At 45.5% G+C, this 27292-nt stretch overlaps 1 protein-coding gene across 3 annotated transcripts in view; it reads left to right on the forward strand.

Moving 5' to 3' along the window:
• The window catches only part of ALMS1 (ALMS1 centrosome and basal body associated protein), a 266815-nt gene that overhangs the window by 231289 nt on the left and 8234 nt on the right, over window positions 1–27292 (forward strand). For 2 of the 3 annotated variants that reach the window (XM_029594673.1, XM_029594689.1), the window contains 6 exons: window positions 2785–2902; window positions 16435–16686; window positions 18229–18485; window positions 18876–19044; window positions 19910–19970; window positions 26848–26947. In XM_029594673.1, coding sequence (XP_029450533.1) covers window positions 2785–2902; window positions 16435–16686; window positions 18229–18485; window positions 18876–19044; window positions 19910–19970; window positions 26848–26947 — 957 coding nt within the window. The remainder of the gene's footprint in view (window positions 1–2784; window positions 2903–16434; window positions 16687–18228; window positions 18486–18875; window positions 19045–19909; window positions 19971–26847; window positions 26948–27292) is intronic. The other variant, XM_029594680.1, reaches the window with a different exon arrangement.

Raw genomic sequence — 27292 nt, forward strand, 5'->3', positions numbered from 1 at the left:
CGGGCAAAGTCATTGGAAGAGCGTCTCCAGGTGACCAGCAAGGTGACGTCCCTGCTTCAGGAGCTTGGTTGGGTTGAAAACATGGATAAAACAGCCTCAAGTCCTCCCAGTCCTTGGAATATCTGGGAGTATGGTTCGACAGCAAGCATGACAAGGTCTTCCTCCCGCCTTCGCGGATAAGGAAGTTAATACGCTTTCCCTTCGTGGCCATTGATGGGCAGGGTCATTCACAGGATCGAGCACCACAGGGGATTAGTCCTGCTAGTGGCTCTGGATTGGCCCAGGTGCTCGTGGTATGCAGACATAAGAAGACCTCTGGTGGAGACCCCTTGTGCCTCCCACCTCACAAATTCCTGCTCCAGCAAGGTCCCGTCTTTCACGAGGATCCGACTCGATTTTGTCTTATGGTTTGGCCCTTGAGAGGATTCGCCTCATGAAGCTGGCATATTCGGTGGCAGTAATTACCACCTTGCTCCCCGCAAAGAAGTTCTCGACATCCTTAGCGTATGTGTGAGTCTGGAGAGTATTTGAGGCCTGGTGCAAGGATCGTGGTGTTACCCCTTGGATGGCCAAAATCCCTTCGATTCTGGAATTTTTACAGGACGGCTTGAAGAAAGAGTTGTCCCTTAATTCCTTGAAGGTCCAGGTAACGGCACTCTCCTCTTTCAGAGGCAAGGTGAATGGAACCTACCCGTCGGCACATCCGGACACAGCCCATTTTCTAAAAGGGGTAAAGCATCTCCAGCCACCCATATGGTGGCCGGTTCCCTTGAGGAATCTTAATCTAGTAATGGAATTTTTGGCAGGGCCCTGCTTTTGGCCACTGCACAGTCTGTCCTTATGCCTGTTAACCCTAAAAACGGTGTTCCCTGTGGCGATATGCTCAGCTCGTCGCATCTCTGAATTACAGGGAGCCATTCCTCCGGATGACCCCAGGGGCGTTACAACTTCATACCGTTCCATCCTTCTTGCCTAATGAGGTCTCAGTGTTTTATGTGAATCAGTCCATTTCATTGCAGTCCCTAGACAGGCATAAGGACAGGAAGAATATTGTTTCCTCCGCCATTTAAACATCAGTAGGATTTTGATGCGGTATCTGGAACTTTCAGAACTGGTGCACAAGATGGACCACTTGTTTGTTCTCCATGGTGGAAGGAGGCAGGGCGAACCAGCTTCGCGGGCTACCATAGCTCGCTGGATCAAGGATGTGGTCACGGGAGCTTATATAGAGGCAGGAAAGCCATTAGCCTTTCAGGTTAAAGCTCATTCCACTAGGGCTCAGGTAGTATCCTGGGCGGAAGCTAAGCTACTGTCTCCCATCGACATCTGCCAAGCAGCAACGGGGTCTTCCTTGCACACCTTCTCCAGGTTCTATCGCCTGGACGTTCAGGCCCGAGAGGACGCAGCCTTTGCAGGGGCGATGCTAACCCGGACCATGGGCAGCTTCCCGTCCCGATCGGGAGAAGCTTTTGTACATGCCATTGGTTCTGAATCCATCTGGCTACACGCTAGGAAATGGAGAAATCATTTACCAGTTAATTTCATTTTACTTAGTGTAGACAGATGGACTCAGCATCCCGCCCACGGCTGACCAAGAACAGTGCCAAGAAATCATTCGTGAAGTGAATATCGATTCGAAGATGTTACGGGTAAGCCATCGCCCAATTCCTAGATCAGGGCATCTATAATCTTGCTGGGATTCAGTGTTTATATTTGTTGAGTACAGTTACGGTTATCCGTTTTTGATCAAGTTATAATCAAGTTTTCTCAATAGTATGTCCACACTGCTTTAGAAGAGAATACTGAATGGCTGAGGTCACTGAGGGGTGAATCTAAGGTGATGTCAGCTTTGAAACCTGACTCTGTCTCCATCTGCTAGCAGGGGAGCATGTAACCTATTGGTCCTTATCAGGTAAGTAATTTCTCCATTCCAGAAGTCAGAATGTCTACTCATTAGATAATAATTGTTAATGGATCTGTCTTCCTAAAACTTCTTCAAACTTTTTTTAAAACCAGATGTACTACTAGCCTTCACATTCTATTGACAACAAATTCTACATCTTATTTGTGTGTTGCCTGAAAAAATACTTTCTTAAATTTTTTTTTAATCTGCTACCTTTTAGTTTAAAGATGTATCCCCTAGTCCTAATATTATTTAATAATAAATAATTGTTCCTTATTAACTTGTTCACTCCACTCATGATTTTGTAAACCTTTATCATATCTCCTCTATTGTGTCTTTTACAGGCTGAAGAACCCTAACCTATTTAGTCTTTCTTCATAAGAGAGCCATTCAATCCCCTTTATCATTTTGGTTGCCCTTTTCTAGTTCTGATATTATTTTTCTCAGATGGAACGACCAAAACTGCATACAGACTGAATTTATACGAAGGCATTATGAAATTCAGATAACAGTGTGTGGATTTGTCTGTTCTCATCAATTAGTTTTCATTATTTGGGGATTCTTGAAGCTAAGTCTCTATGACACATTAGGGAAACTGGGTGCATGATTTCCTCAAAACTGTACTCTGTAGTTGGAAAAAGAGAAAAGATCATCTGCTAAAGAAAACCCTTATTTACAGCTCTGGTGCATGTTGGTGGAAGTAATTAGAAGAAAAATAATATAGAATATTTCACGCTCCATGCCGTGGTTTTGACTAGGACATTTCAAGAAAAATGTTTTTTCTTTTTGTTGTGGGCTTATTAAAAAGGAAAAAAAAAAAAAGAAAGGTGCATGTTACAGCTGGAAAGAATGACTTAAACTTGTTTTTTGTTTTCTTATAGATAGCAGACTCTGTTATTTCTTCAGATACCACTTCCATAGCCAGTAGTTCCTGGGGCCCCAGCCCTGCACTCAGTAACAAAAGGAATGCAAGGTTGTTAAACAAAGGTGTACAAGCAGGTAAGTCGCCCAGGACACTTGGCACCAAATTCTTACTAGAGTTGTATTTTATACATTGATATGGTGGTTAAGCAAAATTGTAGCTTTCTTCCTCCTACTCCATATCTCTTTGACAGTTAAATCGTCTCATCTGTTGCTCACATTCATCCACCAAAAAAGTGCTCACTGTGATGTGCGAGTGTTAAGCATTCACTGCTCTTGCCTCAATTTTTTAGGGGGGAAAAAATGGCACCAAGGAGTAAAACATAGTCATTAAAATAAAACAAATTACATATATGTTCTAGACAGAAAATGGCCTAAAGACCCAACATCGCCATGTTTCTGCTAAATGTCTGCTTGAGGGATTATTTACTTTAAAAAAAATTAACTATTTATTTTAATTAGTGTTTTTAGCTCACGCCTTTTCATTGTAGCTCAAGGCGAGCTACATGCAGGAACAGTAGGTGTTTTCCTTGTCCTCAGAGGGCTCACAGTCTAAGGCCTAGATTCATCATTTTGCTCTAAAATTGCAAAAAATAGCACCCATGATTTAAAAAAAAAAGGGGCTTGGTTAGGGTAAAATTCCTGATATTGCATCCACGATATTTTCGCATCGCAAGCTGCTGAGAGAGAGAGAGACTCTTTATAAGGCTCTCATATAAGTAAACTATTTATATGCTGTAAGAGGGGCCATTCTGAACTCCTTGCCTTTGGGGGGCAGTTTTACGTGCACTATCAGAGATACGAACAGCACAGTAGATATCAGTGAAGATTTGACGTGATTTGGAGTGATGAAAGGTATACAAAGATGAGATCCGTACGTTGTATTTTTGACCTAGCTTGATAGCAACTAGGTAGAGAGTACATTGTACGGATCTCATCTTTGTATACTTTTCATCACTCCAAATCACGTCAAATCTTCACTGATGTCTACTGTGCTGTTCGTATCTCTGACAGTGCACGTAAAACTGCCCCCCAAAACCTAGCCACCATCAAAATCTCACCCTGAGTTCCGAATGGCCCCCTCTTACAGTGGTATAAAAAGTTGTGTGCCTCCCCAGAGGCTCTCTCTCTTTCCTCCCCTCTTCCTTCTCCCCCTTTCTCCCCTTCCTGCCCAAAACGTGATTTGCGATATTTATCGCAAATCCCGTTTCAGGCATAACGCATAGCATAATGCCAGGAAAAAAGATGTAGTTATTTCCGGCATTAAATCCTGCAATACGGTGCATTGTGCTATCGCAAGCAAAGTTATGTATCGCATGCGTTGTGGTGTTATCCCAGGCATTAGGGCCCTAAAGCCCGCAATAAGGCCCTGACACGATTTGATGAATGACTCCCCCTAAGTTTGGACATGAGGGAGAGAAGGGTAAAGTGACTTGCCCAAGGACACAAGGAGCTTCAGCAGGTTTGAACCCTAGCTTCCCTGGGTCTCAACCCACTGCTCTAATCACTAAGTTACTTCTCCACTTAAAAGAAGAAGAATAAAAAACAAAAGAGAATAAGGTCAATATTCAAAAGGGTTTGCCGGCTAACATTGAAGTTAGACAAACTCCAAGATTTGAATTTCCCGTCTCGCTGACTAGCAAACTTTTAGCCAGGTTAGTCATTATACAGCTAAAATCTGCCTGGATAAAAAAAAGCTAGGGAGGGAGGCCTGCTAGAGGAGTGACAAAAATATATTCAGCTAGTGCCAATATGCAGCACTAGCCGGATCTAACCCAACTATGGGCCTGATTTTCAAAAGCATTTTCCCTGTACGTACCAGGATCAGTCCAGACCGCTGACTTGTGTCTCCCTTCCAGCAGATGGAGTCAGAGTAAAAAGCTGAAATGCACCCCCTCTTACCCTGGTGTGCCACTTGCGATCCTTTAGTATTTCTCTGACTCCAGCAGACGAGGGTGACAGAACCTGCAATCCTGATCCTTTAAAAAGAAAACAAAGCAAACTAGAAATTATAAGACCTAAGGGTGTTTGTTTCTACCAGTGGCTAAATCAAGCTGTTTAAAAAAAAAAAACAAAAAGGTAGGTTTTCTTCTGGAGGTGGAGCAGACTCAGTCATCTCGAGGCTGCTGCCTTGGTTGAGGCACGGCTGGGGTTAGATACCCCGTGAGCCGTTTTCCCGGAGCCGCTTCTTCTACCGGTGAGTAGGGAGATTTATTGGTGGGCCGGTCCCTCCCCCTTGCACCCTGAGACGGCATAATTCTTTTGGGGGGCTGTCTGTGCTGCGATTGAGGTTCCAGGGGCGTTTTTTTCCCCTGGGTGGCTGCATGTCAGCATTTAAAAAAAGAAAAAAAAATATTTTTCTACCTTGCGCACAGGTTTCCTGGGGCTCCGGAGGGGTGATTTTCGTCAATTTTTTCAGCCTCATGTTTGCTCCCTATCCGCTGGTATGCCACAGGGTTCAGTGTGTTCAGCATGCAGGGAGCTGGTGGCGTGGCTCTCCCACGATGGCCTTTGTACACGGTGCTTCCCGGGAGGGGAAGGTCCGTCGGGGAGCAGCAGCGGGTCGTTTTCAGTGCACTCCCGTGGCACAGGGAGGAATTTGCACCTCTGCTGGCCTCGGCCTGTCCCATCCTCGTCTAGCGCAGGAACGGTGGCTATTTTGCCTCCACCACGCTCCAGTGTAGGACTGGATGCGGGGGGAGGGGAGATCCCTCCTCCACTCTCCCCGCCGAATTTGAGCCCTGTTAGAAAGTGGCTTCCAGTGCCTGCTTCCCCTCTGAGTTCTGCCCCCCCCCCCCCCCCCGCAGGGGGGAGCCTTAAAGGGGCAGTTTCCCTTCCAAATTTGTGCTTTTAATGCACGAGGCATTTTTGGAGGCCGAGGCTGAGTTGCAGTCTGAGGAGCCTCCATCTGCGAAGGTGGCTAGGCTTTCTGGGGGTTCCGATTCCTCCAGAGGGAGGATGGGCCATGCGGATTTGGATCTCTCCAGGACCCCAGCCTCCGATCCACCGGATCCACCTTTGCTGGACCCTCTCCTTGTGGATATTGATGGGGATGTTGATGAGCCCACCCCAATTGAGGGGATGACCAAAGGGTCCTCAGATTATTTCGGAGGGAGGAGCTTGATCATTTAATCCCTCATGTTCTGACGGAGCTCGGTATTGAGGCGCCGCAGCCAAGCTTGGAGGCTACCAAGGGTGACCCCGTTTTCTCGGGGCTTCAGGCCCGTCCTAAAGCTTTTCCTTTTCACCCTATGCTACTACAACTCGTGACCCGAGAATGGGAGGCTCCCGAGGCCAGCCTTCGGGTGGGGCAAGCCATGGAAAAGCTCTACCTGCTGCCAGACGAGTCCTTGGCCGTCCTTAGGGTCCCAAAAGTGGACGCGGAATGGCCATCACTAAGCGGATGACCATTCCGGTTGCAGGGGCTGCCGCTCTTAAGGATCTTCAGGATAGGAAGCTGGAGGTCCTTCTTAAGAGGATTTTTGAGGTCTCGGCGCTTTGCGTTAGGGCGGCGGTCTGCAGTAGCCTCATGCAAAGGGCGACTCTTCGTTGGCTGCAACAGTTGCTCACCACGCAGGAGTTGCCTCCAGCGGAAGCGGAACAGGCAGATCGTGTGGAGGCGGCTGTGGCTTACACCATGGTTGCCTTGTATGATCTTCGGGTGTCCTCGCACACTTTGGCATCGTCTGTCTCGGCTACAAGGTTTCTGTGGCTCCACAACTGGTCGGCTGATGTTTCCTCCAAGGCCCAGCTAGGCAATCTTCCCTTTAAAGGGAAATTCTTGTTCGGGGATGATCTGGAAGCTCTTATCAAATCCCTAGAGGACAATAAGGTTTACAGTTGCCGGAGGACAAGCCTCGAACCTCCAGGGCTTTTGGGTCGGCACGCCCTCGGTTCCGGGGACAGCACAAGTTTCGGCAGGGCAGGGTTCCGGCCTTCACTCTACATCAGCCGTCGACGAAATCTCAAGCTTGATCTCATTCCTTTCGCAGCCGCAGGTCTGTCTGCAACGGGGATCCTCGGGGATCTTCCGGGGACAAGTCCTCCCAATGAAAGTGTCCTGGCCCACTCCTCTGTTCCGGTGATAGGCGGCCGCCTGTCTCTCTTCTCCAAGAAGTGAGCCAAGATTACGTCGGACCAGTGGGTTCTAAGCATCATCGAACACGGCTACGCTTTGGATTTTGCACGCCTGTTGTGGGACCTGTTCTTGTTGTCGCCCTGTGGGGCCCGTGCAAAAAGGACAGCGGTGACTCAAACCCTGGGCCGGTTGAAAGCACTGGGAGCCATTGTCCTGGTCCCGCCGGAGGAGTTCAGGACCAGCAGATACTCCATATATTTCGTGGTTCCCAAGAAGGAGGGCTCCTTCTGCCTGATCTTGGATCTGAAGGTGAACAAAGCGCTTCGGGTACCCCGTTTTCGAATGAAAACTCTCCACTCAGTCGTTGTGGCCCTCCACTCCGGTGAATAATTGGCTTCTTTAGACCTGACGGAAGCGTATCTTCACATAGGGATCTGCGAACAGTATCAGCGGTTTCTCAGGTTCATGATTCTGGGCGAGCATTATCAGTTTCAGGCGCTCCCATTCGGATGGCAACAGCTCCCCGCGTCTTCACCAAAGTAATGGTGGTAGTAGCTGCGGCTCTCAGGCAGGAGATTTTGGTTCATCCCTATCTGGACAATTGGCTCATCCGCGCAAAGTCAGAGGAGCTTTGCAGGGCAGCGGTTCAGTCGGAAGTGGACCGGCTTCAATCCCTTGACCAATCAATTGGCCAAGAGCCAATTATTCCCGTCCCAGGTGCTGAACTTCTTGGTTGCTCGGTTTGACACATCGGTCGGCCAGGTCTTTCTCACACAGGAGCAAATCGACAAGTTAATAGCGCAGATCCGGCGGCTGTTATCTCTACCGCTACCCCGGGTTTGGGATTACTTGCAGGTGCTTGGTTCTATGGCATCTACTCTAGAGTTAATCCCTTGGGCCTTTGCTCATATGAGACCCTTGCAGAGGGTGTTACTTTTTCGTTGGGACCCGAAGTCGGAAGAGTTCCAGATCCGATTGCCGCTCTTGGAACCTGCCAGGTCCAGTCTCCATTGGTGGTTGATTCCGGCCCACGTGCAGCGCAGGATGGATCTGGAGGAGCCCCAGTGGGTGATCATGACGACAGATGCCAGCCTCTCCGGCTGGGGTGCGGTTTGCCAATCGAGGGCAACTCAGGGCTGATGGACAGAACAGCAGTCGAAATGGTCCATAAATCACTTTGAAACCAGGGCAGTACATCTAGCATTGCGCGGTTTCCTCCCCCTGGTGAGCCTTTTATCAGTGCGAGTATTGTCCGACAATGCAACAACGGTGGCTTATATCATTCGTCAGGGGGGAACCAGAAGTTGTCCAGTGGCATTGGAGGCCAACCGGCTAATGCTCTGGGCGGAGCACCATCTGGTCCATCTAGCAGCTTCTCACATAGCCAGGGTCGACAACGTTCACGCGGATTTTCTCAGTCGCCAGCATTTCTCGGAGAGTGGGAACTTTCCGAGGAGGCGATGAATCTCATGACTCGTCGGTGGGGTGCTCCTCGCCTGGACCTGATGGCGACTCAGGGAAATGCGAAGGCGGCTCAGTTCTTCAGTCGCAGGAGGGAACAAGGGGCGGATGGTGTCGATGCTCTGGTCTTGCCGTAGCCTCGCAACATTCTGCTGTATGTCTTTCCTCCCTGGCCGTTGGTGGGCAAAGTTTTGCAAAGGATAGAGGCTCACACAGGCTCAGTCGTTCTCGTAGCTCCGGAGTGGCCACGGCGGCCGTGGTTTGCAGATCTGATCAACTTAGCGGTGGACGGTCCTCTTCGGCTCAGTCATCTACCGAATCTTCTTCGACAAGGTCCAGTATTTTTCGATCAAGTGGATGCTTTGGTATAGCAGCTTGGCTTATGAGAGGCGGCAGTTGAGGAAGAAAGATTATACGGATTCGGTTATTTTCACCCTTCTGCAGGCACGAAAAACATCTACTTCACTCACCTATGTTTGAGTCTGGAAGGTTTTCGATTCCTGGTGTAGCGGGTTGAATGTGTCCCCACGGCACACCTCAATTGTCCATATTCTGGCGTTATTACAGGAGGGTCTGAAGAAAGGCTTGGCGTGCAATTCTCTCAGGGTTCAAGTAGCGGCCCTGGGGTGTTTGCGGGGAAAGATTGACAGGTCATCCTTGTCAGCTCATCCGGATGTAACACGTTTCCTAAGAGGTGCTAAACATTTGAACCCTCCGGCTCATCCAGTGTGTCCTTCTTGGAGTTTGAATCTGGTTCTCTGTGGCTTGTGCGGTCTTTTGTTTGAGCCTTTGAAACAGGCCACCTTAAAAGACGTGGCACTTAAGGCGATTTTCCTGGTGACTATACCCTTCGGCACAGCATATCTCTGAGCTTCAAGTGTTGTCCTGTAGGGAACCTTTTCTCATGATTTCAGATTCAGGGATGTCCCTTAGAACAGTACCCTCCTTTCTACCGAAGGTCGTGTCGGAGTTTCATTTGAATCAGACCGTGGAGTTGCCTGCCTTCACGGATTTGGATTGGAATTCGCCTCAGGCTCGCAACTTGTGAAGATTAGATGTGCGGCGGATTCTGCTTTGCTATCTGGAGGTCACTAATGCTTTTCATTTGTCTGATCATCTGTTTGTCTTATGGAGTGGTCCTAAGAAAGGACATAAGGCAACTAAAGCCACTATTGCCCGATGGTTGAAGGAAGGCATAACTTCGACATATGGGTCTTGGGCGCGCAGTACCCAATGGTTTGAAAGCGCATTCAATCCGTTCTCAGGTGGCGTCTTGGGCGGAGAGTCATTTTGTTTCGCCACAGGAAATTTGCAGAGCGGCTACTTGGAAATCTTTACACACTTTTGCTAAGCATTACCTTTTGGACGTCCGTGCTCTGGATGGCGACTGTTTTGGCAGTAGTGTTCGTTGAGCGGACTCTCCAGGTCCCACCCCATTTAGGGCAGCTTGGGTACATCCCTGCGGTCTGGACTGATCCTGGTATGTACAGGGAAAGGAAAATTGGTTCTTACCTGCTAGTTTTCGTTCCTGTAGTACCAAGGATCAGTCCAGATGCCTGCCCATGGAATCTGGAGAGTCCATTCGGTATCGTTTTCATTCTGCAGAATATTCTCAAGTGGACAGCATTCACGTTGCATATGGAAGTACTCCCTCCATGTACATAAGTTCCAGAAGTTATGCAGTTTTTTCATTAAGTGGTTTGATATAGTTATTAGTTATTATGTTGAGGTTATGATATGTTTCATTCTGCTATGGTATGGATTATACTGAAGGATCGCAGGTGGCACACCTTTCAGCTTTTTTCTCTGACTCCATCTGCTGGAAAGGAGACACAACCCAGCGGTCTGGACTGATCCTTGGTACTACAGGAATGAAAATTAGCAGGTTAGAACCAATTTTCTTTTCATGCTTAAAACTGGGTAAATGCACTTTACGCGGGTAAGTGAGTGTTTGAAAATTGCTACAATATATGCCATTTATTTTGTTTATTTTATTTTATTTAGATTTTTTTATTACGCTTTTCACACTTTTTTAAGCATTTCAAAGCTGATTACATTCAGGTACTGTAGGTATTTCCCTATCTAAGGGGGTCATTTTGTAATGCTTATCGCGATAGCTTGCTAGGGGCAGAGTCGGGGCTGCTAGGAGGCGGACTCCGTGATGTCTTCACTGGCGGCGATAAGGTAAGCCACGTTATCTTCGCCAGTAGCGCGCCCAATAGCGCCACCTTTCACGGTGGCGCTATTGGGTGTGAAAGCCGGCAGCTTTTGAAAATTGCTATAATAGTATGTCACATTTACATGTACACTCCTTTGAAAGTCAGAGAAATCATAGTCCTAAATAAGCCAGTTAAAGTTAACTGGGTATATTCAGTGGCAGATATAACCAGGTAAGTGCAGCTTAATATTCCGGCTACAGTTTTACAGTTAACTTTTAAATGGCTTTCTTCCCACTCACCACCCCACTGAATATTTGCCTCAGTTGAAAATATTTTGGGTATTCTTACTTTTTCCCTTGTTGTTTACTTGACAGAAAACATAACTGTAATGATACTAGCTATCTCTATGTCTAAAATATTTTAATGAAATAAAATATAGGTAGGTATTAATTGTTTTGCTTGTATGTTTTATAGTTCATTCCTGTTTTCATTCTTGTTTCTTTTTCATTTACCATCGTTCTTCTTTTCTGTTATCTCCCATGTAATGGGGTATCACTCTTGTTTTCCTCACTTAATTTTTATCCATGTATTCCAAGGCTTTAGCCATTGGCTTCTGCACTGACTAGGAATGACCCAGACTCTGTGGTTGGTTGGGACTGTAATGCCAAATGAGATAATGTAATCAAATGAGACTTTGGTTTTTTGCCAAAATAGAATATTTCACTTTCCATTCACTGCTTCTGCAATTCCTTTAAATTGTCTGAGTGGTATACAGTCTCTGCTCCCTAGCCCATGTCGGCATAGGTCAATACAGAGGAAGTCCTTAAGTTTAGCCTATGTTCAGTAATCTGATGCACCCCCGCTTAGGGGGGTCAATGTTTAAAAGCCCAAAGAGCGGGTAAAGATAACTGGATATTTTTGCCTGGTTATCTTTACCTGGACATTCAGTGGCAATTTTCCAGCTCAAATTGCTGCTAAATATCTGGTTAAATCTACTTGCACATATTTTAAGCAGCTAGATTTAGAACTGCGATTTGTGTGGACGTAGGCATTTGCACAAATTTAGGAAAGTAGTGCTGACTATCATGCTAAATTTAAAAAGGCCACCCAGGAATGTCCAGACCCAGCCTATTTTTTAGCCAGCCATATTTCTGTAACTAGCAGTTTTACCTGCCAGGTAAAGGGGAACAGCTACAATTTACTACCCAGCTAATTTTAGCTAAGAACATAAGAAATTGCCAGGCTGGGTCAGACCAAGGGTCCATCAAGCCCAGCACCCTGTTTCCAACAGAGGCCAAACCAAGCCACAAGAACCTGGCAGTTACCCAAACAGTAAGAAGATCCCATGCTACTGATGCAATTAATAGCAGTGGCTATTCCCTAAGTAAACTTGATTAATAGCGTTAATGGACTTCTCCTCCAAGAACTCATCCAAACCTTTTTTGAACCCAGCTACACTAACTGCACTAACCACATCCTCTGGCAACAAATTCCAGAGCTTTATTGTGCGTTGAGTGAAAAAGAATTTTCTCCGATTAGTCTTAAATGTGCTACTTGCTAACTTCATGGAATGCCCCCTAGTTCTTCTATTATTCGAAAGTGAAAATAATCGATTCACATCTACTCTTTCAAGACCTCTCATGATCTAGGTAAATATTTTGAATATTGATTCTTCTGTAATGTATTATATGGTTAAGGAGTTTTGATCTTCACAGCTGAACTTTATATGCATTTGTTGCCAAAATTTCAGTGGTGATTTCTTTCATTACCACAGATAGTTTCTCCAGAACAGGACAACTGTTACTGGTCCTCTCTTTGCCTGAAAACCTGTGTGCTTCTCTTTCCTGTACCAGGAATGTCCCTAGGTTTTTATTGTTAAAGTCACGTCATTACACATACCTATGTAGTTTGTTCAGAAGCTTTTCTTGGGCGAAACTCCAATAATGCTTAATAGCATGAAAACTTGGGCATTCAACTGAACTCTGCATACATATGAAATGCATACAGGTTTACCTTAGCAGTATTCAGTCTTTATATATTTGAAATATGTACAATCCAATCCAGGTTAATTTTAATGGATCAATATTTTGGGTGCACTGGTGTGATGTGGTTACGGGTTTCCTGTGACAGTGTGATATTGTAAGCTTCTCGTTGTTACATAAAAATATGCACACATAGTCCCTGCATCATTTAGGGAGAAAGTGCAATTATTTTCTCTTCTGGTGACCATGAGATTTTGGAGCAATGCCACAAAGGGAAACACTTGAGGGGAAGATACGACTTTGTTTTCAGCAGTTTCCTCTGCTCCCCTGAGAGCCACCATGTTGCTACGATTCCATGAATTATTATGCAGTTGGTTTATGCATTATTGGATGCCATTTGTGGCTTCACTGTTACTTATTGCCGCTATTGGATAGTTTGAACCAGCGACTGTGAAGTCATTTGTGACTCTTTCCAGCATGGCTGCTCTCAGGTGTTCTGGGGAGGTGCTTAAACAATTTCAACATTAATCACTTAAAGCAGAATTTACCTCTCAGAAATCAAGAAAGCTTGACATTTATTGAAAGAAAGAAAGGTTGCTTGTTCATCTGGATGAAACTGTCACCTGACTGGCTAGTAAATTTTAGACACAGGCTGACTGTGAGCTACTGGCAGTATCTGTTTTATATTAAATGGGAATGTATGTCTAACTAATAAATTGTTCTAAATGCAGGCCATGGCAGTGACTCTATCCTAGTCTTACTAGATCTTTCTGCAGCCTTTGATACAGTTGATCACAATCTCTTGATTCAACATTTAATGAGTATCGGTATCAAAGGTATTGCCCTTAGATGGTTTGAATCTTTTCTAACTAAGAGAACCCAATCTGTCATGAGGGCCAACGAGCAATCCACACCTGAAAACCTCAGGGATTTGTGCTTTCTCCGAACTTTTTCAACATTTACATGCATCTGATCTGTGACCTGATTCTATCCTTCAACATCAAAGATCACCTATTTGCAGATGATATCCAACTTTGTGTTGAGCTAAGATCCAACCAAGCTGCTCCCATCACTAGTCTCAACAACTGGCTAATGGCAGTAGACCAATGATGCAACAACCATAAGCTCAATCTTAACCCCTCTAAATCTGAACTCCTCTGGTTAAATTGTTGAGGTCACTCCCTACAGTACATGCCCTCTTTATCAGGACCCCCCTTCCAGCCCAAGAATTTGGTACATAGCCTAGGGGTTCAACTTGATCCTAATCTTATGATGGATTCCCACGTCACTAAGGTAGAGAATAGCCTCCTTTATGTACCTGTTCCAGTGTTTCTTCTGTTAATGCCCCGATAAGATAGGTTTTTGATAGCATTGTGAAGTGTGTTTCTGCCATAAAGTTATAGCTTAAGAAAAATAGTCTTATTCTTAACCTGGCTAAAACCGAAGCCTTGTGGTTGAGTAGACACCCAGCCCAAATTATTCTGCCAGTCATCATTATTGATGGGATTTCTCTCAATGTTTCTCCTGTCATTCGCAATCTTGGCTTTATACTGGATTCTGCCTTTGGCTTAAGACCTCTATTGTGTTCTGTAATTGTCAGTTTTTTATAAGTTTCTGTTCTTTATCCCCTCAAATATTTGTTACTAGTCTCTGACTTTAGAACCGTAGTGTTAGCGTTCATTCTGACTATATTAGACTATTGCAGTTCACTGTATGCAGGATTGCCAAATTCTATGATCTCTTCGATTGATACAAAATGCAGCTGCCCACTCCTGTCCTATCTGGGAGCATATTTCACCTGCATTCTTCCAACTTCACTGGCTTCCCATTAAATACAGGATTCTGGTTAAACTTTTGACCCTTGTACAGAAAGTTCCTTATTCTGTCAGCCCTGTTTCTTTGGCTAATAAAATTGTATAGTATGTTCCACCATGGTCCTTAAGGTCTGCAGATCAGGATGGTCTTCTTGTCCCTATCTGTCAAAACCTACCATCTTCAGATAATTCGCTCCAGGGTATTTGCTCTGTCTGGACCCATATTGTGGAATGAGTTACCCACTGACCTGAGAACTCTTTCTGACTATATATATATATCTTTCAAAAAACAACTGAAAGTGCACCATTTTCATTTCGCTTGTATTTGATGTTGTATGATGATATGTGTTTTGTGTATTGTTTTGTTTTAATATGATGTGTTTTAGAAATTTTTGTCACCGCTTAGCACAGATTTTCCTACTATGGGTGGTATAGAAAAATCTACAAATAAATAAATAATAAATTACTTAATTCCTTCAGTCAAAATAACCGTGTCTCAGTCATCCATGCACTAATCACCAGTTGTTTGGATTATTGTAACTCTCTACTGAATGATATCGCCTAGACCTCCTTGAAACAACTACAACTTGTGCAAAACACTGCAGCCAGAATCTTAGTAAGGGCTAAGTTAACCAATCACATAAGGCCTATCCTTTACAGACTGCTCTGGCTACCGATTGAAACCAGGATTAAATTCAAGACCCTATGCATTGCCTACAAATGTGTAAACGAGCAAGCAACGGAGTACCTTTCCTATCTCCTTGCCTTCTACGTTCCAGCTAGAGAAGCTCAAGTTCCTCCCAAAAGGCTCTTCTCTCCTGTCCACCCCTGACTTCTGCTAAACTGAACTATACAAGCCTGAGGGCTTTCAACTCCCAAAATATGGAATGAGGTTCCTCTACCAATCCACCTAGAACAAAATGTCTTCGCTTTCTTGAAAAAAGCAAAAGCTTGGTTATTCAACCAGGTCTTCCCCCAGTTGACTTTAGTAGGAGAAATGAAGGTTCTCTATCCTGGTTCATGTTATCTTAATTGCACCAAGCCTTAATCGGTTTTGCCATTAAAATACCATTTAATCTGAAATTTTATTGTAATCTGCTCTGAGACCATCCTTGGCAAAAAGCAGAATATCAAATGTTTTTAAACAAGTACATAAATTTAGGGGTGCCTGATGAAGTAGAGAGTCACAAATCCACCGAGCTGGTGAGCAGGTAAAGTTACCGGAGAAGTTTGCCCCAATATTCAGCAGAACATACCCAGATAAGTGTTCCACTGAATACAGCTAGATAAAATTAGCTGAATAACTTTAGGGCAGGTATTCTTCAAACTTACCCGGCTACCTTTATTTGCTTAAATGTAACCACGCCCCTGGAACACTTCTAGCCTCACCTCTTTTTAGATAGGGAAGAATTTTCAGATCTTGGGTTTTGTTTGTGTAACTGAAAGTTACCAGACAAAAAAAACCTTTGAATATCATCCTTGATATTGATGCACCAAAATTCTTAGAAATTCGTTTGTTCATTCAAAGGGAGATGGTGCATTGTGGAACTGAAACATCAGTTTGTCACATGCAGTTTCATTCATACAGTTTCTCATCAATTTGATGTACCTGCATCACCAGTATGTATTTTGTCCTAGCAGGAGGACAGCACTGAGTGATGTCTGCATGTCCCTCATGTTCCACATTGGAACAGAAATGCTGACCTCATTACTCAGCTGCTGGAGAACAATGGGGATGCTGCCAGCAGCTTCGGGGAGCCCCGAGCAAGATAATGTAGTTTAACACATACTTGGGATTAAAATGTTTTGTCCAGCTGGGCATGTCCTTTGTGCTGACTTGAGAATAAGCTACCATAGAATGCCCTTTTAGAAGAAAGCTTTTTAACTTGCCATATTGTTCTTGGTAGCTTTGGGCCTCTTTTGATATGTATTTTTGGTACAGTGTTGTGAAATATTGAATAGGTTTTCCTTTTTTCCATGAAGTGGTAGGTTTCCCATCTCCATGCTGGAATATATGCACACTATTTTATTTATTTATTTATTTTTAATTTTTATATACCGGAATTCCTGTATACAATACAAATCAGTAGATAGAATAATTTTCTTTCTTTTCCAGGAGACCTGGAGATAGTGAACAGTGCAACTAAGAGAAACACTCGTGATGTGGGAATGACTTTCCCTTCCCCAGCCTCCAAGCAAGAAATGGTGCCTAAGGATTCTCCAGACTCTGAACATACTTGGAAGGTTTTCAGCCAGCCTGACTGGAGACAAGTGCAGGTAGCAGGAACCGAGGCAGAGGAGAAGAAATGGCCAGATGGCATCCTGATGGAAAGGACAACAAGGAAGAACAAGCTGAACCTGGCTAGAGGTTTATTCAGAACTCTTATCTTGCTGTTCTAGTATTAATTGAGGTTTAAAGATCTTTGGCCAACAATATAGGATCTCCATGAACTTCATAGCATTTTAGAAACACAAAGCCGTTGCTGGGTGAAAGACCTGGAATGATTTCCATGTATGGATGCTGTATTATCTTCTGAAGGGGAAAGTTGGACAAACAGTGTTGTTTAATAAGTAACCAATCACAAATGGATTAATTGAGACACAATGAGATGAAGTGGATTGCTTAAAACAGGGATTAAAAGTCCTGGAGATCCAGCAGGTCTTGCTGCTGAGGGGTTAGAAGGAAAAGTTTATCTTTTTGCAGGTGAATAAGATGTGCAACAGAGGTCATATGCCTGAAGGAATAGACAGAATGAGGAGTGATCTAAGAAAGCTTAAGTAGTAGTTGAAGGTTCGGGAGTAAAAATTCAGTCAGCTAAGTGGAGTATAACCAGCCACATACAATAGTTAATCAGAAGAGAGATTAGTGCGACAGTAATGAGTGAATCCTCTTTCAGGGCCATGTGCAAAGTTCACAAAAGTTTTATCAACCTGACTTGTTGCAAACACTCCAATAGGTATTTATTATAGGTCAGGTTTCAATGACAGTGGAAATACAGTTCTGTCCCTCACATGTCCGTGTTTCGCTGAAAACAGCTGCATCAGGAGGGACACAATGCTGCATGTATCGGCAGTCAAAATGTATTTTCAAAGATTCTGTATACATACTAAGTTAATACATTAATGTATTTCTGTGTACTCTATGACTGAAATTGGGGGGGGCAGCCTAGCAGTTTTTCCTCCTTTTTTGAGCTTCCAGTTAAATCAGACTAGGATCTGGCACCATGAGCAACTATTTGGGATTTTCCCCTATTTTTTTTTATTTCCTCCCAACTTGCCTAACCAAGTCATTGTGGTGAAAGCCCACAGTTCTTTCTGGAACCCTACAATTATTAGCCCTAAATCTGGCCACTAGATGTCACTGTTGTGTAATGACTAGGACTCCCTCCCTCCACATGGGGTTATAAAAGCTAATTCGTCAGCATCCCCAACCTCCTGCTGACCTGGGGAGCAACAGATATGACCCAGGAATTAACTGTGATTGAATTTTTATTGTGTATTGAATAAAGTGCTCCAATTTTATATCAAAACTATCTACATTCTGGTTGATGCCAATCACTTTACTTACTATGTAGTTATGTAACTAGTATGCAAAGGGGTGTCCTCTCACACATACAGGAACTCAAATTATTAATAAATGCCAATAGACCTTCATAATAGGCACTACTGGTCTGAACGCAGTGGCCTTCAGTTGCCTTCTATTTAATCATTGTTTTTTAAAATTGCAAATAAAACTTATCTGGTGAGATGATTTGTAGTCAATTGTGAAGGTCTGTTGACATTTATTGAATATATGAATTCTCATTTGTGTGAGAGGACACTCCTTTACATAATAATCTTTTACTCTACACCCTTTTGACACAGTATTCCACAATTGTTATGTAACTAGTTACATGCATATTTTCTGCAGGGGTTTCCTGGTTTGTTCCTGCAGAAGATTTGAAATCTGACTCAAGAAAGGAGAACAATTACAAACCTGCATCTGGTCCAGGTCCCGCCTGGTTTGAATCATTGACCCATACAAAGCCATGGAGAAAGCCTCTCCAAGAGAAGTACATGCAGGAGAAGCTGATCTGCAACCAGATCAGCACTCAAACTCAACCTGCCATCTCACCAGAAGAGGTGGTGACCAAGATTTCCAGCCCGTTTGTGAGAATAACCATGCAGGTGACCATCAATGTATTTTATTTGATATTTTGAACCCTAATGAAGGCTAATTTTTAGTTGATTTCTCCGTCCAGTGTAAATCCTGAACCAAATAACATCCAAGCTTATTGCAAAGCCATGTATAACAGCCAGCAATATCCAAACCAGAAAAGAACCCCAGCCATTGCAGGAAAGGGCTCTTTCATACACTGATCTTTCCATGTTCCTGGTGTGACGAGTAATTATGGTGTTTTGAAGGGTTAGCCCACTACTGAACGGATTTGCTGAAGGACTCTGTGGTAGATGGAAGAAAGCCGTTGCAGCCTACTACTTAGCCCTGCTTTGCTTTTTTGCCCCACTGGACACTGGTGACCGACACTGTACTTTTTTCTCTCCTCCTTTTCCTCCTAGGAGGCATTGAAGATGTGCCGCCCAGATTTTATTTCCAAGTCCCGGCAGCGTGTAAGACGCCTGGAACTGCTGGCAGAGGAGAGGCAGCTGCAGAATGTGTTTGAGAGTGAGCGGAACCAGCTGTTCAATCGCCTGGAGGAGACCAGGAGAGGCTGGAAGTGTGTCAGAGGTGCCCCTTTAGACTCATAAGACATCAGAAGTCATGGACTTCCAGCCTTGTTTTAAAAGCTGTGGCAAAAGAGTGGGCTCCACCACAATTTCCTTTTTTCTTGGATTCCCTATCACTAGAAGCCGAATATTGCTGCTTAGTACTAGGGAACACACGCAGCAGAAAAAAAATCAAAAAATGTAACAGACAAAAATAATATTGTGATTTGCTACTTTAACACAAATTACATTTTTCTGTTATGAAATCCACTGCACCTCTGTCATGTGGGTGTTGTAATGATGTGATTGATGCAAATAACATGACAGTGATATCAAGCGTAAACCTTGGGTGCATTGACAGTGCAATTAGCAGGCAGAAAATGCATCAGCATGCACACTAATTTAACATATTTTTGTTTGTTGTTCACACCTATCTGCGAGTAAACATGTACCCAATGTACATTACAGTAAGCTTAATACAACACAGAAACATAGTATGACAATATAGATTATCAAATACATCACAATAAAAAGTATAACTATAAAATACATCAATATAAAAATCCCTTCTATAGTCTGATCTATCCCTCACACACACTTTAATAAGGGAGCTGAAAAATAGCATTGAAAATTACACTGCCTCCCGAAACAGACACAATTAATAAAATAAACATTAATGAAGAGGATTTTACTGCACTTACACCATGAGCTGGAGCAAGAAAAGGATGCAAATGAAGGCCTGCCAGAAAGCCATGCAGTAGCACACCATCACAAGTTCACTGCAGTTGCAGAATTTTCTAAACCAGGTCTGTGTTAGAATGTTTGTTAGATCTCAGCAAATGTTGTCTGTGCATTTCCTGCTTAACTTCTTTTTCCCCTCTGTTTAGACCACATGGTCCTACAGAATAATGCAATTCCAAAGAAAGAAATGGTGCAGAGATCTAAACGGTGAGCTTCTTGCAGTCTGTGCATGTATGAAACAAGCTAGACTGAAGGGGGCATTATGACTGAAGACCATCCCCATGGCATAGTAGTTAGGGCAGTGCACTAGGAACCAGAAAAAGAAGGGTTCAAATCCTATTTCTTTCTCAGACTCTACTTTTGACTTTGTTCAAGACACTTATTTCAGGTTGCCTCAGATACCTAAGTAGATTTTATGTTTAAATCTGTTTATTAAAACATTCATAAAACAATACAATGAACAAGTAGCCCAAGTAGGTACACTTGTCACAACTCAGGCATGATAAACATTTTTATTACAATAATATGTCAAGTCTCCTTTTAATGTATCCCAAAACTAAAAACTGTAATATTACACAAAGGCAACCTAATGGAAGGGAATTCTTCAATCCACCAGGTGAAACCACAAAATAAGAATTCCCTGTACGTACCTGGATCGGTCCAGACACTGGGTTATGTCCCCCTTCCAGCAGATGGAGTCAGAGAGAAACTTGAAAGGAGCCCCTATGTAAGCAGGTGCACCCTCTGCGTCCCTTCAGTATTCCTCTGACTCCAGCAGATGCGAGATTTAGAACCTGCGGTCCTCTTCTTTCTTATTTCTGGTTTTAGAACACTAGCTTTCTTCTTTCTTGTTGGCTTTTGTTCTCCTCTTGGTTGGATCAAATTGCATTAAAAAAAAAAAGTTCAGACTGAAAGAAGTTAGTCAGTGCCCTCAGTGCCGGGACACTAGCAGACTTGCAGGCAGAACTGTTTCCCTATTTTGGTCTTGTTTTTGCTGTTCGGGTAAGTTCTGTATGTTTTTATTCTCAGGTCTGAGAAGCCATTTGCCTCGGGGTAGCACAAGCAGAGAGCCGACATTCCTCTGCTCCAAAAAAAAAAAAGACGACAGGAGGATTTTTTTCAGAGGGAGTTTTTTCCAGTCGTTGGTGTTTGAGTGGAGGTTTATTTCCGCTCTAGACTGCCTTCAGGGGTGTTTTCTGGCCTTTGCTCCAGGTGCCTCCCTGTTGGGGAGGGTCCCTTGAGCCCAGCTACTTGATCGGCAGTGTGTTCGCAGTCGTACCGGCCTCCCGGGGGGGGGGGCAGCAGCCCCATTCCTGTCTAGCGTGGGAATGGCAGCCATCTTGGTTTCTGAACCGGCTTCTCTAGCGCAGCCCACTGGGGATTCAGAGCCTCTTCTCACCCCCGTTGACCCTCTGGATCTCTCTGCAGCCTTGGGGGCCTCGTCAGGGGCTCCTCCTGACCCTCTCCCCCCCCACGGGTCCCCTCCTCCTGGGCCGTTTTCAACAGATTTTGTTCTTCTCCTTCACAGCGCTTATCTAGCCCGGCTGGGTCAGCAGCAAGAACCAGTTCCTGATCCACCACCTCCCAAGCAGATTAGATTAGAGCTGCCTGGCAATAACACTGGGTCTGGGACTGCCCCAGGGTCCCTCTGGCTCCACAGCCCAATGTTCCGGCTCCTGTGTTTCAGGACTCTCTGCTGCCTACCTTACCTGATCCTAATTTGGATGATCAGGGGGCGCCCATACAGGTCGAAGGAGATGACCCTAGGGTCCTGCGCCTTTTTCAAAGGGAAGAATTGGAATCTCTAATTCCCCATGTCCTTAGGGAATTAGATATTGATGCTCCGGAGGATACCCCTGGCACCAGTACTGCGCCTAAGAAGGGGGATCCTGTACTGGCAGGGCTTCGCCCACCAGCAAGGACTTTTCCTTTCCACAAGATGCTTCTCCAGTTGTTGTCCAGGGAATGGGACACCTCTGATTCCACTCTCAGAGTGGGTAGAGCTATGGATAAACTCTGTCCCCTCCCTGACGAGTACCTCGAGCTCCTCAAGGTACTCAAAGTAGACTCGTCGGTGACGGCGGTCACTAAACGGACGACTATCCCAGTCACTGGTGGAGCTGCTCTCTGGGATCTCCAAGACCGGAAGCTCGAGGTCTACCTCAAACGGATTTTTGAGGTGTCTGCCCTAGGGGTCAGGGCCACTGTCTGCAGTTCTCTCATGCAGCGTGCGGGACTCTGCTGGTTTCAACAACTATTCAGTGCGCAAGATCTGCCTCCGGAGGAGGCGCAGCAGGCGGAGCGTTTGGAGTCTGTCATAGCTTATGGGGCAGATGCGCTATACGACCTCTTCTGAGTTTTGGCCAGATCAATGGTCTCTGCGGTATCTGCTCGATGCCTCCTTTGGCTTCGCAATTGGTCAGCGGATTCTTCATCCAAGCAGCAGCTAGGATCTCTACCCTTTAAAGGGAAGTTGCTCTTTGGAGAAGACCTGGAGCAGATCAGTCCTTCGGGAAGAATAAGGTGCATAAGTTGCCTGAGGATCGACCATGGAATTTCAGATCATTCAGCTCTTCCAGAAGTCGCTTCAGAGGTCAACAACGTTTTCGCCAGTCTCGCCCGGCCTCTCAGAAGCAGCCTTCGACTCGGTCCCAGTCCTGGTAGCATTCCTTTTGAGGTCGCAGACCTGCCCGAGATAATCCCTCCCAGGGGGTTTGTCCAAGTCTTCGCAATGAAGCTGTGCCGGCCTGCTCCTCAATACCCAGGATAGAGGGACATCTTCGTCTATTCTACGAGGAGTGTGTCAAGTGGGTCTATTCTATGAGGAGTGGGAGGAGGAATAGCCTAGTGGTTAGAGCAGTGGACTACAAACCAGGAGACCAGGGTTCAAGTCCTGCTGTCGCTCCTTGTGACCTTGGGCAAGTCACTTCACCCTCCATTGCCTCAGGTACAAAAACTTAGATTGTAAGCCCTCTGGGGATAGAGAAATACCTACAGTACCTGAATGTAAACCAATGTGATATCTCGATTGAGATCGAATGTCGGTATATTAAAAAAAAAAAAAAAAAGATCACGTCGGATCACTGGGTCCTGGATATTATAAAGCATGGCTACGCTTTAGAATTTTCTCGTCCTTTAAGAGAAAGGTTCCTGTTCTCCCCATGCGGACCAGCGACGAAGCAACTCATCGTGCATCAGACGCTAGATAGGCTTCTAGCTCTGGGAGCCATTTCTCCGGTCCCACTGGAAGAGCAAGGATCAGGCCATTATTCCGTTTACTTCGTGGTTCCCAAAAAGGAAGGATCCTTCCACCCAATCCTCGATCTCAAGATGGTCAACAGAGCCCTCAAAGTCCCACGTTTCAGGATGGAAACATTGCGATCCGTCATTGCGGCAGTGCACAGGGGGGAGTTCCTGCCTTCCTTGGATCTGACAGAGGCTTATCTCCATCCGTCGATCCGCCAGGAGCATCAGCGTTTTCTGCGCTTCAAAATACTGGGACAACATTTCCAGTTCAAGGCTCTACCCTTCGGACTCGCAACTGCTCCCCGCATCTTCACCAAGATCATGGTGGTGGCGGCGTCCCCACGGAGGGAGGGTATTCTGGTCCATCCCTACTTGGACGACTGGCTTATTCGGGCAAAGACCAGGGACCTATGTCTACAGGCCATCGAGAGAGTTCTACAGCTTCTCCACTCCCTGGGATGGGTGGTCAATTTCGCCAAGAGCAGCCTCATTCCTTCACAATCTCTCGACTTCTTGGGAGCATACTTCGACACCAGCGAGGGCAAGGTGTTTCTTCACCGGGATCGAGCCTGGTCCCTCATCGCTCAGGTACAGAGCTTCAGTTGCCTGCTGTTACCATCGGCAGGGGACTATCTCCAACTTCTGGGCTCAATGGCTTCAACTATCGATTTGGTTCCTTGGGCTTTTGCGCATATGCGACCATTGCAGAGAGCTTTACTCTCTCACTGGAAACCAGTGTCACAGGAGTTTCCAGCAATCCTGCCCTTATCGGATCTGGCCAAGGACAGTCTGGGGTGGTGGCTCAGTCAGGACCACTTGCTGAAGGGAGTGGACCTGGATGACCCTCAGTGGGTAATCGTCACCATGGACGCCAGCCTCTCGGGTTGGGGAGCCATGTGTCAACAGCAATCAACCCAGGGGCAGTGGATGTCTGTTCAGGCATCTTGGCCGATAAATCATCTGGAAACCAGGGCAGTCCGCCTGGCTTTGAAGCGTTTCCTCCCCCTTGTTCACCATCGGTCCGTGAGGGTTCTCTCTGACAACGCGACCACAGTTGCGTACATCAATCGTCAAGGAGGGACGAGGAGCTGTCACGTCTTTCGTGAAGCGGACAAGCTCATGACCTGGGCGGAGTGTCATCTCTTCCGCCTGGCAGCATCCCACAAAGCAGGGGAGGACAATGTGCAAGCGGATTTTCTGAGCAGACAGCACATAGATCCAGGAGAGTGGGAATTCTCGAGGGTTGCAACGAATCTTCTCTTCCGTTGTTGGGAAACCCCCCACATGGACCTCATGGCCACGCAAAGGAATGCGAAGGCTCTGCGCTTCTTCAGTCGCAAAAGAGAATACGGTGCGGAAGTAGTGGATGCCCTGGTCCTACCATGGCCTCGCCATCTCCTTCTCTACGTATTTCCGCCATGGCCCCTGGTGGGAAAGGTAATCCAAAGAATAGAAAGCCACCAGGGCCCATAATACTGGTAGCGCCCAAATGGCCACGGAGATCGTGGTTCGCGGATCTGATCAACCTCAAGGTGGACAGGCCTCTTCGTTTAGGACATCTTCCAAACCTCCTGCGGCAGGGTCCAGTATTTTTCGACAGGGCAGATCGCTTCTGTCTTGCGGCCTGGCTTTTGAAAGGCGCAGGTTAAGAAGACGAGGTTACCAGGAGGGTGTCATCTCAAACCTCCTCAAGGCCAGAAAGACATCAACGTCCCTCTCCTACATAAGAGTATGGAACGTTTTTGAAGCCTGGTGTGAGTCTCTCAACTTGGCTCCTCGTCACGCTTCCATAGCTCAAATCCTGTCCTTTCTGCAGCGGGGTCTGGAAAAAGGTTTAGCCTACAATTCTCTCCGAGTGCAGGTGGCAGCCCTTGGGTCTCTCATTAGACATCTGGACGGGGTCCCTCTGTCCTCTCATCCAGACATAGTTCGGTTCCTGAAGGGGGTCAAGCATGTGAAACCTCCGGTTCACGATCTGGTCCTTCTTGGAGCCTCAATTTAGTACTCCGGACCCTGACCGGTCCCCCTTTTGAACCATTAAAGAGTGCTACGCTTAAGGATTTAACACTCAAGACAGTCTTCCTGGTGGCCATTATGTCTGCCCGCAGGATCTCGGAGCTTCAAGCCCTCTCCTGCAGGGAACCCTACCTCCGTTTCAGGGATTCCGGGGTTTCCTTGTCCACAGTTCCATCCTTCCTGCCAAAAGTGGTATCGTCATTCCATGTAAATCAGTCGGTGGAACTCCCATCCTTCTCGCAGGAAGACTCCAGGGAGCTCCACCGCCTTGATGTCAAACGCGTTCTCATTCGCTGCTTGGAAGCGATCAACGATTTCCGCTTATCGGACCACCTATTCGTTCTCTGGAGTGGCCCCAAGAAGGGCAGCAAGGCTTCTAAAATCTCCATTGCTAGGTGGTTAAAGGATGCGATTGTCTCCGCATATCTGGGAACAGGCCGACCATCTCCAGCGGGGATTAAGGCTCATTCGCTTCGAGCTCAAGCCATTACCTGGGCAGAGAGACAGGCGGTATCGCCACAGGAGATCTGCCGGGCTGCTACCTGGAAGTCGCTACATACTTTTGCGCGGCACTGCCGCTTAAATCTTCAATCACCGGGGTTTGGCTCTTTTGGCGAACAAGTCATGCAAGCAGGGCTTTCAGGCGCCCACCCTACGTAGGGAAGCTTTGGTACATTCCACTGTCTGGATTGATCCGGGTACATACAGAGAAAAGAAAATTATTCCTTACCTGCTAATTTTCGTTCCTGTAGTACCACGGATCAGTCCAGACGCCCTCCCTAAGATTATATGGGGTTTGGATCATCTTTTAGCTGTGTGTGCATTCCTGACACTTAATGTTACATGGTTCTATATGCAAGTTTTTTTAATTGTTCGCACAGTTCGCTTGTTTTTTCTACCGCTGTTCTAGTTGCACAGTTCTGGTGCACTTGATCCATCCAATGTTTTTCTCTGTGCTTTGATATTCTGAATACTGAAGGGATGCAGAGGGTGCACCTGCTTATATAGGGGCTCCTTTCAAGTTTCTCTCTGACTCCATCTGCTGGAAGGGGGACATAACCGATTGTCTGGACTGATCTGTGGTACTACAGGAACGAAAATTAGCAGGTAAGGAATAATTTTCTTATATATATTGGACCCATGTAGATTTTAAGCTCTTTGGGGCAGGGATTTAACATACCAGAAGACTAATACTGCTATAAAACTGCCTTGAACATTATTTGTAAAAGCAGGCTAAAAAGCCAAAATATTACTATTCTCTAAAACAAAGTCTAGAATTTTTGTAACTAAATTTATTTTAGAATATAATAATTTTCACGTATGTCCAGTGAAAGCTATCTTGTACCTGCAGATAATCCATTTATATTTCATGACCCCTACAGCTACTAAAACATTGTTCCATTAATATAAATTGTGGTGGTTAAAAGAAAAAAATCATAAACAGGTGCATTTAGCCTTGAACTGTAGCTCTGTACACTGCAGCCCAGTGAGACAGAAGTGCTGGGCTCAAGCCTTGGATCGCACCACAGCAGAGGCGGCTCCTGCCAACAAGGGGCTTTCAACAGGCCAGCAAAGGGGACAAGGACAGATTGCCTGGGCAGATCGCCTAGGGAAGGGGAAAAAATGGGAGATAAGCAAAGAGAAGCAGCATTTGTAAGTGCAAAAACCAGATGTAGTCAGCTTTTTGTCCGATTGTGATGTGAAGAACCCACATCAAACCTTTGGAGTAAGAGATGCTCTCACACTAGATAAGGAATGTGTTTTATTAATCTGTTTTCTCAAGAGGATGTATAATTCTATTTCTGTACTGATTATTTTAAAGAATGTATGAGCAGCTTCCAGAGATCAAGAAGAGGAAAGAGGAGGAGAAGAGGAAAGAAGAGTATAAATCCTATAGACTAAAAGCGCAGCTTTACAGAAAGGTCAGTGAACTTGCCCCATAGCAGACTTGGGTGCTTCTTCCTTTTTGTCTTCCTCTTCGTCCTTCCCAATTGCCTTCCCTTTGAGAACAGTCTCTGTGTTTTCTCCCAGATGAAGCCCAAGTCTTCAGTAACTTATGGCTAAGGGTAAAAGAAGTCTTTAAAGTTCTTTGGGGGCTTGTTAATGTGTAGTGAGCACACGGCTGCCTTTTCACCCCTAACTGTGGGAGTGCATACTGCGTTTGTTTCCATGGGAGCTTGGACTGCCAACAGGGGATGGCACAGAATTGGAGCTTTCCAAATATTGGGGAAAAACAATCTTTTAATTTAAAAAGTTGTTTATTTCAA

Source organism: Rhinatrema bivittatum, chromosome 1 (genome assembly GCF_901001135.1).
Source record: "Rhinatrema bivittatum chromosome 1, aRhiBiv1.1, whole genome shotgun sequence".
NCBI lineage: Eukaryota > Metazoa > Chordata > Amphibia > Gymnophiona > Rhinatrematidae > Rhinatrema > Rhinatrema bivittatum.